Consider the following 14,047-nt stretch of genomic DNA (forward strand, 5'->3'; position numbering starts at 1 on the left):
AAAGGTGTGTCCTGTCATGTTTGTGCCAAATATAAACAAGACGCGCAATGCACTTGAGTGCATTACTTTTTGAATGCCCCTCGTGTATATATATATATATATATATATATATATATATATATATATATATATATATATATATATATATATATATATATATATATATATATATATATACATACTGTATATATATGTATATTTATATGTATAGGCCAAAAGTTTGGACACACCTAATTCAATGCAGAAACAAATGAAGTTCTGAACCCCATTGATAAATAAATGTCACTAATTTAAAAAAATGTATATAAAATATACTATCTATGATTTTTAAAATAGATTTTAAAGTTGATTTCAAGAAAACATAGGGGAGTAAAATATGTGGCAACATGCCCGGGTCTCCCCTACTGCAGCCAATGACTTTTCCTGTTGTTTATTCAGGCGTCGTTAATTTGAATTGCGCCTATTGGTCCAAACGCACGTCGATCATGATTGAGGTCACCATTAGGGCGGGGCTTAAAGGAAAGCAAAGAGGCGGGCGCGTGTGTCAATTGTTCGGGTTTGCCGTCAAAAGTCTCTCGCTGACGTTGTTGCTGTGACCAATGCAGCCGGGTCGGTACCAGCGATACTTTTTTGAGGAAGATCCCTGGCATATGCAATGAAGAGCCAGCCTCTCGCTCCCTACTACTTCTTTCAACTTGGATTCCTTGGCGCACTTTGACATCGGAGAGGACGCGACCTAGCTAAGCGAAGGGTTCGAAACCCATTTGGATTGGGTCCACTTGCAAGTGCAACGCGACCGACGTGGGCGGGTTTTGACGCACACACGCGGATCCCCCCTCCTCACGCAAAACACTGTGAGGACTTGTTGCGCTTCACCGGGGGAACACACCACTGTGCTTTTGCACCATAAGAACCCTCCACGTACAGGGACTACACCTGGTTGCGTACAACTACCCAACCAGTGAAGCCAGCTCGTGGATGCGGTTGTGATTTAAGACCACGCGCGCACGCACTCGCGCGTCTGATTCTTCTTTATTTGAACATTTCAATGGCATTCAAGCAAAGCCGAGTACAACTTTCTTAGGTTGATTAATTTCCTCTTGTAAATCGCCTAATCAAACTGCGTCAATATGTCCGAGCGCGATGGACTGTGTAGCGACGGCGCTCCGGACTTTATCCCGGCCAGAGTGTCCCGCGGCCGGCGGAGCGGTGTCACGCTGCCCGGCGGTCCGGACCCGGAGACCATAGTGATGGAGTCCGTGAAGGTAGCACCGCGTCGTAGCAGCATCATAAAGGTAGGAAAGAGACGTTATTCTTTTACAGCTTTGATATTGAACGTAGAAGCATTATTGAATCATATCATAGTTTGAATTGTTCTCAAACGTGAAAGACAAATCAGGTAAGTGACATAAATCAAATGTAAATACGCACACATTTTGATCCCTTCGTGTTGTGACTTATTATTTTTTTATACTGTACAATGATTTGTGAAAACAAAAGAACTTCATATTTTGCATGCTGCTTTTTAACTAGCATTTAAAGACAAAAACACATTTCAGTATGTTTTGGAAATAAAGTTAGCAACTACTTGGACTGAGATCACATGTCTTTTAAACTGGACAGTGACAGGCATAAAGACAAAACAAATACTATGATTGTCTTAGGAAAGCACATATTTTGTTTGGTTAAATACACAAACATATCTTTGTTTTTGATAGATGAAATCCACAAAACAACAACAACAAACAAACAAAACAAAAAAACGTGCAAATAGGGTTTACCGCACAGTGACTGGCACTAAGTCAAAATAACCATTCGAACCATTAAAACAAAAAAGCCAAATAATAACATAATGACATAAAGTACTAAATAATGTTGTGTTTTGTACTTCTTATTGCACTGTATTAACATGGTATTTAGTAGTGTACAGTGATGTACTGTACAATGTATAGGGGCAACCTCAAAATAATTTAAGATGTGGTACACTTTTTTTATTAAACAGCGTCTAAGCACTGATAGAGAAAACATGCATTATTCTCTCCAAATGCAATGTGTTTCTTTTCAGGAAAAAAAGTGTTTTGGAAAGAAACAAATGTGTTTTGTCCTAGTCCAGTGACTGATTTAAGACAAAATAACATGCTGATGTCTAATAAAGACGTGCAAGTCCAATTTGTATGTCTTTTCAGTTGGACAACAAAAACCTATTTCTAGATGTTGTGATGAGGGATGTCTCAATCACATATTTTAGATTTAAATTAGTCTCCTTTGGGAAATTCATAATTTTTGCACCTGATTCAGTCACCTGATTTTGAGGATCTTCCACTACTGAGTCCTGATCGAATTCTTTGGCAATGTATTATGGAGAAAATTAAGCAGATACGATTATCCTTTATAAATTATTGGTTTTATTGGTCAGCAATTTCAGTTAAATATATTATATTAGAGACAAAAACAGTATAATATTTGAGAGTTGACAAAAAAAAAAAAAAAAAAAAAAAAAAAAAGCTTTTTAGAGTTACAAAAACTGTACTGATTTTTTAAACAAAATGAATTTGGGCAACCCAACAGAAAAATTGCATCAATAGCTCCTTGTGCTAAAAATAACAACCCTTAATAGCTTTCTATAGCTTCCAATGAGGGTCTGGATTCTGGTTGAAAGTACTACAGTATTTTAGACCATTCCACATCTCCAGTCGGGTCAGGTTTGATGGTTTCCAAGCATGGGCAGCCTAATTTTAATGACACCACATTCAATCATTTTCAGTTCTGGAGACTCAGATGGCCGTTCCAGGACTTTGTACCTTTCCCTCTGCCTGAATGCTTTTGTAAATTTTGAGCAGTGTTTAGGGTCGTAGTCTTGTTGAAATACCCAGCCCGGCGCAACTTCAAATTTGTCACTGATTCTTGAACATTCTTCTCAAGAATCTGCTGATACTGACTGGAATTCAGGCGACCTTCAACTTTAACAAGATTGCTGGTACCTGCACTGGCCACACAGCCCCAATGTATGGTGGAACGACCACCAAATTTTACTGTGGGTTGAAGGTGTTTGTCTTGGAATGCTGTGTACTTCATTCTTCATGCAAACCGCTCCTTGTTGTGCCCATATAACACAATGTTATTTTCATCAGCCCATTGTGCCCTGTCCAAGTGTGCTTCAGAATATCTCCAGCGACACTGTTTGTGGCATGTGCGCAGAAAAGACTTGTACTACATTACTCTCCCAGACAGTACTACATTACTCTCCCAGACAGAAGCTCCTTGTGCAAAGTTTGCCAAGTTGTTGAGTGATGCACAATAACACCATATGCAGTAAAATCTTGTTTTAAGTCTTTGGAGCTGTTCTGTGAGTTGAGTTTGACTGTTCTCACCCCCCTTCGCCTCTGCTTACCTGAGATTTTTCTGGCCTGCTACTCCAAGCCTTAACTAGAATTTTGTCTGGAGGTCTTCCATTTCTTCAGTGTGTTCCTCACAGTGGAAACCGACAGCTGAAATCTCATAGCTAGCATTTTATGTCCTTCTAAGTTCTAACCATGAAATTGAACAGTCTTTGTTTTAAGATAATTTGATAGTTGTTTTGGGAGTCCCATGATGCCACTCTTTAAAGATACCCTTTCTCATGATTGGCTTCACCTGTGTATGTAAGTAGGGCTGCAGCTATCGAATATTTTAGTAATCGAGTAATCGACTGAAAATTCTATCGATTAATCGAGTAATCGGATAAAACAAATATAATTTTAGGTGAAGAACAATTATAAATATACATGAGAAAACAAGACATTTCATCTAATCTTGAACCATTTTCAGTCAATCAATGTCTTAATTTTCGATGTATATTGTTGAAAACAGCCAACAATTGCATCTTAGATGTAACTAGAATAAAAAAATAAGACTAATTCACTGCTTTCACTCCAAAACCCTTTAGATCTTATTAAAAAAAAAAAAAAAAAAAGTATATATATACCTTACCTAAAACTGCCGTTACGCTTAATAACACACATCACTTAAAAGTTAGGATTTTTCCCCACGTGTTTCAATTGAATTTCTATTTGTGTCAAGCCATTTATAAGTGATGACTGATAGGATTTTGAGTTTTTGCAGTGTTCAAAATAAATGTATGATACAGGCTGTATTGGAGCACATTAGGGACCAGTGCTACTTGGTGTTTTATCCAGCAATGACTACTGTGCTAAAATTGAGTTGTTATTTTACACCCTCATCACTCTATAACGCTATTTTATGTTAAAGCATGTATGTAAGACACGTTAGCCACGCATCAACAGTGGTCATAATTAATAGAAACCTAGCCCTCCGCAGGGCTAATGTTAGCGCTTAGCGCTCTACTGTTTTAAGATGGCGGCTGTTTACTAACGCTGCCCGGAAGCGGCCGAGTCTGTCATTCCGCATCTAGTTCAACATACATGTGATCTCTATGAGACGCATCAGACGCTACCTGCTACCAGCGTAGCATCATGAAAGCTAGTATTTACACACGTCGGCGGCGTTTGTAGCGGCTGTCGGCTGCAGTAAGTTTTTTTTTTTTTTGCTTCTTCCTCTACGCACGTGACATCAGCGCGTTGTCCCGCATTAAAAGTAGTCCGAGCAAAAGGTGATGCTTAGAGCTGTCAAAATAAACGATTCCTCGAGGTGAATAAAATTACTCGGATCAGTTTTTAAACTCGAGTTACTCGAGTTGCTCGAGTATTCGTTTCAGCTCTATATGTAAGTCAAGAGTCAATGAGCTTACCAAACAAAATGTGTTCCAATAACTAATACATCAATGGTATGAAAAAGTATCTGAACCTTTTGCAATTCTGGAGATCTGCTCTTTGTCAAAATCACACAGAAGAAAAAACAGTGTCTGCTTTAACGAAAGCCACTCAAATATTTATAGGTATTCATATTTTAAATCATCCAAAAAACTTAAAGTAAGTAATTAAATGATCACATTTAAGATCTTGTGGCCTCCCCCCTTTGGCAGAAATAACTTTAACCAGACGCTTCCTGTAGCTGCAGATCAGTCTGGCTCATCAAACAGGACTAATCTTGGCCCATTCTTCTCTACATAACTGCTGTAGTTCATTCAGATTCCTGGGATGTCTGGCATGAATCGCTGTCTTTAGGTCATGCCACAGCATCTCAATGGGGTCCAAGTCTGGACTTTGACTATGCCACTTTAGAATGTGTATTTTGTTCTCCTGGAACCATTTTGAGGTTGATTTTCTTCTGTGTTTTGGATCATTGTCTTGTTGCAGCATCCATCCTCTTTTTAGCTTCAACTGTCTGACAGACGGCCTCAGGTTTTCCTGCAAACATCCTAATAAACTTTTGAATCCATTCTTCCATTAATGATTACAAGTTTCCCAGGCCGTGAGGTAGCAAAACAGCCCCAAATCATGATGCTCCCTCCAACATGCTTCGCGGTGGGGATGAGGTGTTGATGTTTGTGAGCTGTTCCATTTTTTTCCTCCACACATGACGTTGTGTGTTAGTCCTAAACAATTCAACTTTGGTTTCATCAGTCCACAAAATATTTTGCCAAAACTTAGGTGGAGTGTCCAAGTGCCTTTTTGCGAACATTAAATGAGCAACGATGTTTTTTTTTAGACAGCAGTGGTTTCCTTTGTGGAGTCCTCCCATGAACACCATTCTTGGCCATAGTTTTACATATAGTTGATGTGTGCAGCGGTATTGGACTTTGCCATTTCTGTAAGTCTTTAGCAGACATTCTAGGGTTCTTTATTGCCTCTCTGAGTATTCTGCGCTGATATCTTGGCGTCATCTTTGGTGGACGGCCACTCATTGAGAGAGAAGTTGAAGAATTTATGCACCTGGCTTCATTTGTTGAAATAATTATTGAACACCTCTATCGCGTCTGCTATATAATATATTTAACTGAAATTGCTGTTCCATAAAACCGATGATTGGAAAAAGAAAATCTTGAAAATTATCAGGGGTGCCCAAAAATTTTCATACCACTGTAGAAAAACAAAACTATGTAAAAGTGTTAGTCATAGAAAAGGGCTGGTAAAGCAGTTGAACAAAGATCAACAACTACAAAAAAAATATATTTGCAAGAGTTGTACAACACAAAAAAGGTTGTACAAATTTACATTAGAATATTCTGTTTTACATGAATAAACTTAGCCTTACTGGACTGTCTCAGGAAATTAGAATACACAATATTCTAATTTTTTGAGACAGTCCTGTGTATATATACAGGACTGTCTCAGGAAATTAGAATACACAATATTCTAATTTCCTGAGACAGTCAGGATTCTAATTTCCTGAGACAGTCAGGAAATTAGAATATTGTGTATTCTAATTTCCTGAGACAGTCCTGTATATATACACAGGACTGTCTCAAAAAATTAGAATATTGTGTATTCTAATTTTCTGAGACAGTCCAGTATAAAAAACTTATTGGACTAAAAACAAAATATCTTAAAACATCAATAAATCCTTTGTACACAGTTCAAGTAAAACTGATCCCACTTCTAAAAATATGATTAAATAGATTTTCAAAACCCGATCTCTTTTACCTGATTCTGATCTTCTGAAAATGATGTGATCGGGCCTGATCTTCGACCAAATGATCAGCTTGAGCACATCTTCTGTAGTATTGAAAAAGGCAAGAAATATGGAGATACCTGCTTTTTATTTGATTATAACAACATGGTAATAGGGAGCGTCGAATGCAAACGTGAGTGGACCTCTCAAAACCACCTTCATTCCCAAAATTTATGTAACAAGCTACAATTTCCTTTTTTGTGTTTTATTTCATTTTATCTTTTAAATTTAGAACTGCATCATATATTGGTTTATCTTGAGCACCAGTCGGCCCCTGGTAATAAATGAATATGTTGCAAAATTATCTCATTTTACCAGCGTTCCTCTGTTTTAATCACGTGTTAAGACTGTTATGGCGGACTAGATCAAATGCTGGCATCGAGCCTACATTGCCAATGTCTAATTATTGTTGTGATCCATTACACCAGTTCCGGACCTCTCGCCTCTGTACTGACCTCATGCTTTTCCATGCTCACCGGTGCTCAGGTTGCATGTGTGTAAGAAACTGGGTGAGGAAGTGAGGAGGATCATGTTTGGCCATCCTTACACTTCATGTCCAAGCTTTATATGTCACCAAGTGTGTGCCGGGCTCATGTAGCCACACTGTAACCAGGACAAACAGATGTACAGTGCATGTCACAATAAGTGGCTCCAAATGAATCATTCATTAATCTTCTGTACTGCTTATCTTCACAAAGGTCCATATGTTTATATCTAAGTCATTCACTACAATGAATACTTCAAGGAGTTTATGCTGTAACTGCTTAGTGGGTACAAGATAAGACAGCAATTTGCTTCTTCTTCCTTCAATGACTACTACTCTTTCTTGTACTTTTGTATTCTCCAGCAGTTTTGATAAAAAGCTTCCCGTCACAGGTCAGTCATGGTACTACAGTAGATTGAAATTGAAGATGAGATCTTTGCGAAGTGCTATATTGTTGTCTTCAAGGAATAGACAAGATGTGTAAATGACCTTCATGTTAAAAATCGGTACTCAAAGAAGCTAAATATGCAAACTGGAAACTTCTTAGAACTACAATAACAGAAAATAATGTTGAAACAGTAAATGACACAGCTAATGTTCCAAAATGGCAGTGTCATTTTGGAATGAATGTCAGTTATACCCACACTCCTTTGCGCTGGAGGTAACCTACTGACTGCCAGCCTAGATGTGTCAGAACCAATATTCCCTCTAATTTTTCATGTGTCTGAGCAGACACACGCTTTAAAGTTACTATACTTGTTCTGGTGTCATGTTCTCTATTTTCCATCTTGTACGTAGACAAAGGCTTTACATTTTGGATTGGGCCATTTGTAACGGTGTCACCCTTAAATGCCTCTGTGTTTTACTCATCCACATTTGCCGTAATACTGTTGGGCAGAAAATGCGCTCAACAGACTTTCGAGGCTAATGCTGGCGTGAACGTCTAACAACTGTGTGTAGCCAGCGCTTGTCCCTCATTGGCAAAAAGTGAATACTGTATTTACCATCTATCCTGTTTGTACAGCTGAAAGCTGAACCCTAAAGAAAATACTTTTCCAAATGTCATTTTTTTCCCCCAAAGATAAATCTGTGCATGAAACGACTTCAGAGGTCAGCAACTTGCGGCTCCGGAGCCACGTGTGGCTCCATGAACACTCTGATGCGGCTCAGTTCTATACAGGTAGTCCCCGGTTTACGAACGAGTTCCATTCCTGCGCTGCCGATGTAACCCAGATTTCCGCGTAAGTCAAAATGAACCCTTTAAATACCCCAAAACACCCTCTAAATTAAAAAAAAGAACCATCCAAAAACATGCATTATACGTCATTGTACTGTCCTCGCCAAGACGTTGGAGCTAAATCCTAGCTAGACAGTGAGCTAAGCTCCAAAATGACGAGGTCATACGTCTGTGTGGTTTGCTGACTTCATTCAGCTGCTCATGACATCAACACTTTCAGAATGAAACTAAAATTGAACAAAATTAAATCAGGCTCATCTTCAATAACAGCAATTCAAATTTGTGTATACAAGTAGCTGCTGATACAGCAATAACAAACGACTAGCATGTATCAGTTGGCGTCTGCACATCATCAAAAACAATCACATAAACTCGGCCCAAGTATTCGACCCTAATTGAAAACTCACAATTAACAGTACAAAAGAGGTTATATACAGCTGTTTGCTCCGGATGCTTCACAAGCAACAAATGACAAATGTGCGCGCAGGCTGTCACCTCTTCACTCGGCTGCTTCCTCATGTGTGCGTGTGCCGTCACTGCCATGTGTGGGTGTGTAAATGCTCTCGCGTGCTGAAGTACGACCTGCTCTATGCTTCCTGGGCAAAAAAAAAAAAAAAAAAAGGACGAGACGCAGGCATCGTAAAGTTAAAATCACTCATGACGGGTCTGTCATAACCCGGGGACTACGTGTATTAGATAAACGAATATTTGATATTATTATTAGGGCTGTCAAAATTATCGCGTTAACGGGCGTTAATTAATTTTTTAAAGTAATCACGTTAAAATATTTGACGCAATTAACGCATGCGCTGAATGAACCGCTCTCGCATTGCCTCAACAGATTTCAGTGACGCCGTTCATGGACATTAAGAGTGAAGAGAATGCCACCGGCCGCTTGGGGGCAGCGCAGCGCCGTTCCATACTAATGTTATTCCTTCTAATAGTGGGAGAATTAGTAGTTGTGAGACGTTTATGCTGTTGCTTTGTGCTCCACACATATTTCGGTAAGTTTGCTTTCTTTTAGTGGCAATTATGTGTCTCTTGTTGTATTTTGGGTAAGATATGCACAGAGATATATCTGTTATAAAGGCGAGTGGACACAGGCGTTCTTTGGGCTGCGCCGCTTATTGGCATAAGCTTCTGCAACTCCTTCACAACAAACAGAAGTATCATTTAGTGAAAGCACAACAAAAATAATATTGCTATCTCTCAAAAAAAATAATGTTCACAAAAAGAAAAGCATTTCAGTCTGTGGTAATGAGGCCCTATTCTCACACAGCTAAACAACAATGCAAAATGAACTGGCATTACTCAGAGTTTGGTCACTCAATTCTTATTATTGTTATTTTTATTCTTCTTATTATTATATTAACTCTACTTTTGATTGAAAATTGTACAAATTTTATTAAAATGAAAATATGAACAGGGGTTTTAATATAAAATTACTGTAACTTGTAACTATAACATTTATCTTTTATGAACTACAAGTCTTACTATCTGTGGATCACTTAAACAGAAAGAATGTTAATAATGCCATTTGTGGATTTATTGTTATAATAAACAAATACAGCACTTATGTACAGTATGTTGTATGTATATATCCGTCTTGTGTCTTATCTTTCCATTCCAACAATAATTTGCAGAAAAATATGGCATATTTTAGAGATGGTTTGAATTGCGATTAATTGCGATTAATTACGATTAATTAATTTTTAAGCTGTAATTAACTCGATTAAAAATTTTAATCGTTTGACAGCCCTAATATATATGTATATGTATACATATATATATATATATATATATATATATATATATATGGCGAAAAACACTCAGGTGACTTGAAGTTTCGCTCTTAGACCCCCAATTTGGCCAAATTTCAAAATTATCCAAAAATATCCATTGGAAAGCTTAAAATCTCAATTTTCTGTGGGAAGAAAAATTTTGAACAGGAGGGCATTTAACAGCCAAACCCTAACTGAAGGTGAGAGCTTGAGAGAGCATAATTAAAGACGCTTTGATTTTAACGAGATATTATCGCGTACTTACCATGTTTCGATCCAAAAACTCCATGTAGCATGTATCACCGGGTGTCAAGACACAGCTGTGAATGGCCACAGCCAGACATTTTGGAGATTTTATGGGTGAAACACGGTAATATAACAAGGGTTGCAATGCGGAAATCGCAGACATCAAGGAGTGGTCGAGATTTTATTTTTCAAATATTTACCCTTTTAAACGTTTTTTGTTTTTTTAAAAAAATTTCTTTGTTTGGATAGATTATTTATCATCTAAAATATCGGGGAAAATGCGACAGTAACAAAAAAACCCAAAAACAATTAAGCGATAGTTATGAGGTAGATATCCGTGACCTGTTTACAGACACTATTTTTTTCATTGTGACGTAATTTGTTCAAAAGTTTAAAATATGCAGGCGAATAATTTTATAATGTCATTAAAAAAAAAAAAAAATTAGACATTAATTTATGATTCTAAGCGTACAATCATCGACATTTTGAACAATAAATATGATTACTTCTTTTTATAGTTGGGTTGAAACAAAGGCGGTTGCGCAGTGTCTGTAAACGGGTGTCTCCAGGGTAAAACGGACAAATTAAAAATAGTTCAGGGGCTTGGCTATGGTAGTATATAGACATATTGTTCTATCAAACACAACAGTTCTTTTGGCTTGAAATACAGCAGTTTATTTTAAAGAGAGGTGCAAGATCAGAAACTGCTTTTTCAGCCTTGTCTGTGTTTTCCAACACATACAATATACTACATGAGTGGGAGCACAGCACAACAGCAGATACGCCACACTGAACCAAACTATGGCAACATAGACCAGTCGACAGCAACATGAGTAGGACAAAATGAAAATGTTCCTTTTCTTCGTATCGTTTTTTTAAAAAACGCAAAATCCGGTTATATATGACTGATTAAGTGACGACTTGCAATGGCCGAGGAAATTATGGACATAACTGACATCATAAGCAATGGAGAGTTACCTGAAATACTCACATTTAATTGGTTAAAACGGTTCTGGCATTTAAAAATGTCTGGTAACATCAATTTCATGTACCTCCTTAAAATATTTGCTTGTAACAGTTTTCTCCACTATTAAACATCAGTGTTTTCAAATTATTAAACAAGATTCTTCCTCCTGGGATGCACTTCATCAGGGTCTTGCACTTTTAAGTACCCACACATTTGTTTAGGGTCTCTCACATTCAGTTCAGTACTTGTTAAAAAAAAAAAAAACAGTATGTCCTTTGCTTATTGCTTTGTTGACACTTGTTTTTACAAAAAAAAAAAAAAAAAGCCACATGATAAAAGGCTGAAAATCTGGGCTTCAAAAGGCAGTCTAAAAGCAATACTGGGAGTCTGTTTGGACTTCAAACTAGATTGGACTGTTTTAATTCTGCCCTCTGCTGGTTGCTGCCCTTCTGCTAGTAATACACTACACATCACAGCTTCATTACATTGATTGCACTATACAAAAATCCAGCCTGATTGGTAAAACTGTGGAAATAGATGAAGAATTGTCACTATCTTTTCCATCAGGTGTGCAAAACTTCGGCTCATTTCACCTACAAAGCAAACAGCCGTCTCCATATTTCCAATCAACGGTCCGTGACAGCAACCTGTCCATCTGGAAGAGCCAGACCAACAGATCGCCCTCTCCCAGCTCTGCTGACAGGAAGGGGCGAATGAGAGGCGCCATGTCAGTGATGGGCTCGGTCATCTGTGACAACGTCACTCCGTCTGGCACACACTGAGCGCTCTCACCGTGTCACATCACTGTCAATGGGAGAAGTTGACCTAATCACATTCCCAGGCTTAGGTGTCAATTTGAAGTTTGCAATCATATCGAAATATTTGTTTCATTTAGATAATACAAAATACTAGTAAATATGTTCCAACTGGAAACCTATTGGTTGGAAATTTAATGGAATGAACCCGAAAATACAGTATGTTTCTTTAAAGAATCGAACAGAAAATGCTCTTTCATGCTTTAACACAGAAAAAAACAAAATTTAAAATTAATTTTTAAAAATAATTATTTGAAATTATTATTATGTTTTTTTCAAGTCACAAAAATGGGCACCTCCCACTGAACATCCATGATTTTTGAAACAACTTGCTTTATCACCGTTTAAAAAACCTCTAAGAAAAATCTCCTTAATGGAGATTTAACTAATTAACTATCTTTTGGATTGACTAATTAAAAAAAAAAAGTTTCTCAAAATATATGATGTTTGAGTTGATATAAATATTGACATTCTCTTAAATTCTCTTAAAAACAAACTCATGAAACAGTCTTCAACAATAATAATGTTACCCCCAACTTAATATTTTGTTGTACCGTGGTACGAAAAAGTATCGGAACCTTTTGGAATTTCTCACATTTCTGCATAAAATCACCATCAAACGGTGATAAAACAATGTCTGCTTTCACTAAACCCACCCAAACATTTATAGGTTTTCATATTTTAATGAGGAGAGTATGCAGACACTGACAGAAGGGGGAAAAATAAGTAAGTGAACCATCACATTTAATATTTTGTGCCCCCCCCTTTGGCAGCAATAACTTCAACCAGACGCTTCCTGTAGCTGTAGATCAGTTTGGCACATCGATCAGGACTAATCTTGGCTCATTTTTCTCTACAAAACTGCTGTAGTTCAGTCAGATTCCTGGGATGTCTGGTATGAATCACCGTCTTTAGGTCATGCCACAGCATCTCAATAGGGTTCTTGTCTGGACTTTGACTTGGCCACTCCAGAACGTGTATTTTGTTCTTCTGAAACCATTCTGAAGTTGATTTACGTCTGTCTTTTGGATTATTGTCTTGTTGCAGCATCCATCCTCTTTTTAGCTTCAACTGTCTGACAGGCAGCCTCAGGTTTTCCTGCAAAACATCCTGATAATGGAAGAATGAATTCAAATGTTTAATGATTGCAAGTTGTCCAGGCCCTGAAGAAGCAATAAAGCCCCAAATCATGATGCTCCCTCCACCATGCTTTACGGTGGGGTTGAGGCGTTAATGTTGGTGGGCTGTTCCATTTTTCCTCCAAAATGACGTTGTGTGTTACTTCCAAACAATTCAACTTTGGTTTCATCAAAACTTCTGTGGCGTGTCCGAGTGCCTTTTTGCAAACATTAAACGAGCAACAATGTTTTTTTTTTAGGCAGTAGTGGCTTCCTCTGTGAAGTCCACCCATGAACACCATTCTTGGCCATAGTTTAACTATAGTTGATGTGTGCACAGAGATATTGGACTGTGCCAGTGATTTCTGCAAGTCCTTATCAGACACTGTAGGGTTCTTTTTACCTCTCTGAGTATTCTGCGTTGAACTCTTGGCGTCATCTCTGGTGGACGGCCACTCCTTGGGAGAGAAGCAACAGTGCCAAGCTCTCAATTTGTAGACAACTTCTCTGACTGTCGATTGATGAACATCCAGACTTTTAAAGATGGTTTTCCTTTCCCAGCTTTATACAAATCAACGATCATTGATCGCAGGTCTTCAGACAGCTCTTTGACCGAGCCATGAGGCATATCAGACAATGCTTCTCATCAAAACATTCCTTATCAGGTGTGTGTTTTATAGTTGTCAGGGCAGCTTTAAACCACTCATCAGTGATTGGGCACACACCTGACTTGAATTGTTTGGTAAAAATTGGTTTCAATTGCTCTTAAAGTCTCCTTAGGCAGAGGGTTCACTTACTTATTTTTCCCCCTTCTGTCATTTTTTGCATG

General features: G+C 37.9%; 1 protein-coding gene across 1 annotated transcript in view; it reads left to right on the forward strand.

Annotated features, from left to right (window-relative positions):
- Positions 1-544: 544 nt before the first annotated feature.
- The window catches only part of plcl1 (phospholipase C like 1), a 201,260-nt gene continuing 187,757 nt past the window's right edge, over positions 545-14,047 (forward strand). The window contains exon 1 of the mRNA XM_057852329.1: positions 545-1,295. Coding sequence (XP_057708312.1) covers positions 1,131-1,295 — 165 coding nt within the window. The 5' untranslated portion in view covers positions 545-1,130. The remainder of the gene's footprint in view (positions 1,296-14,047) is intronic.

This window comes from Corythoichthys intestinalis, chromosome 12 (genome assembly GCF_030265065.1).
Source record: "Corythoichthys intestinalis isolate RoL2023-P3 chromosome 12, ASM3026506v1, whole genome shotgun sequence".
NCBI classification, from domain to species: Eukaryota; Metazoa; Chordata; class Actinopteri; order Syngnathiformes; family Syngnathidae; genus Corythoichthys; species Corythoichthys intestinalis.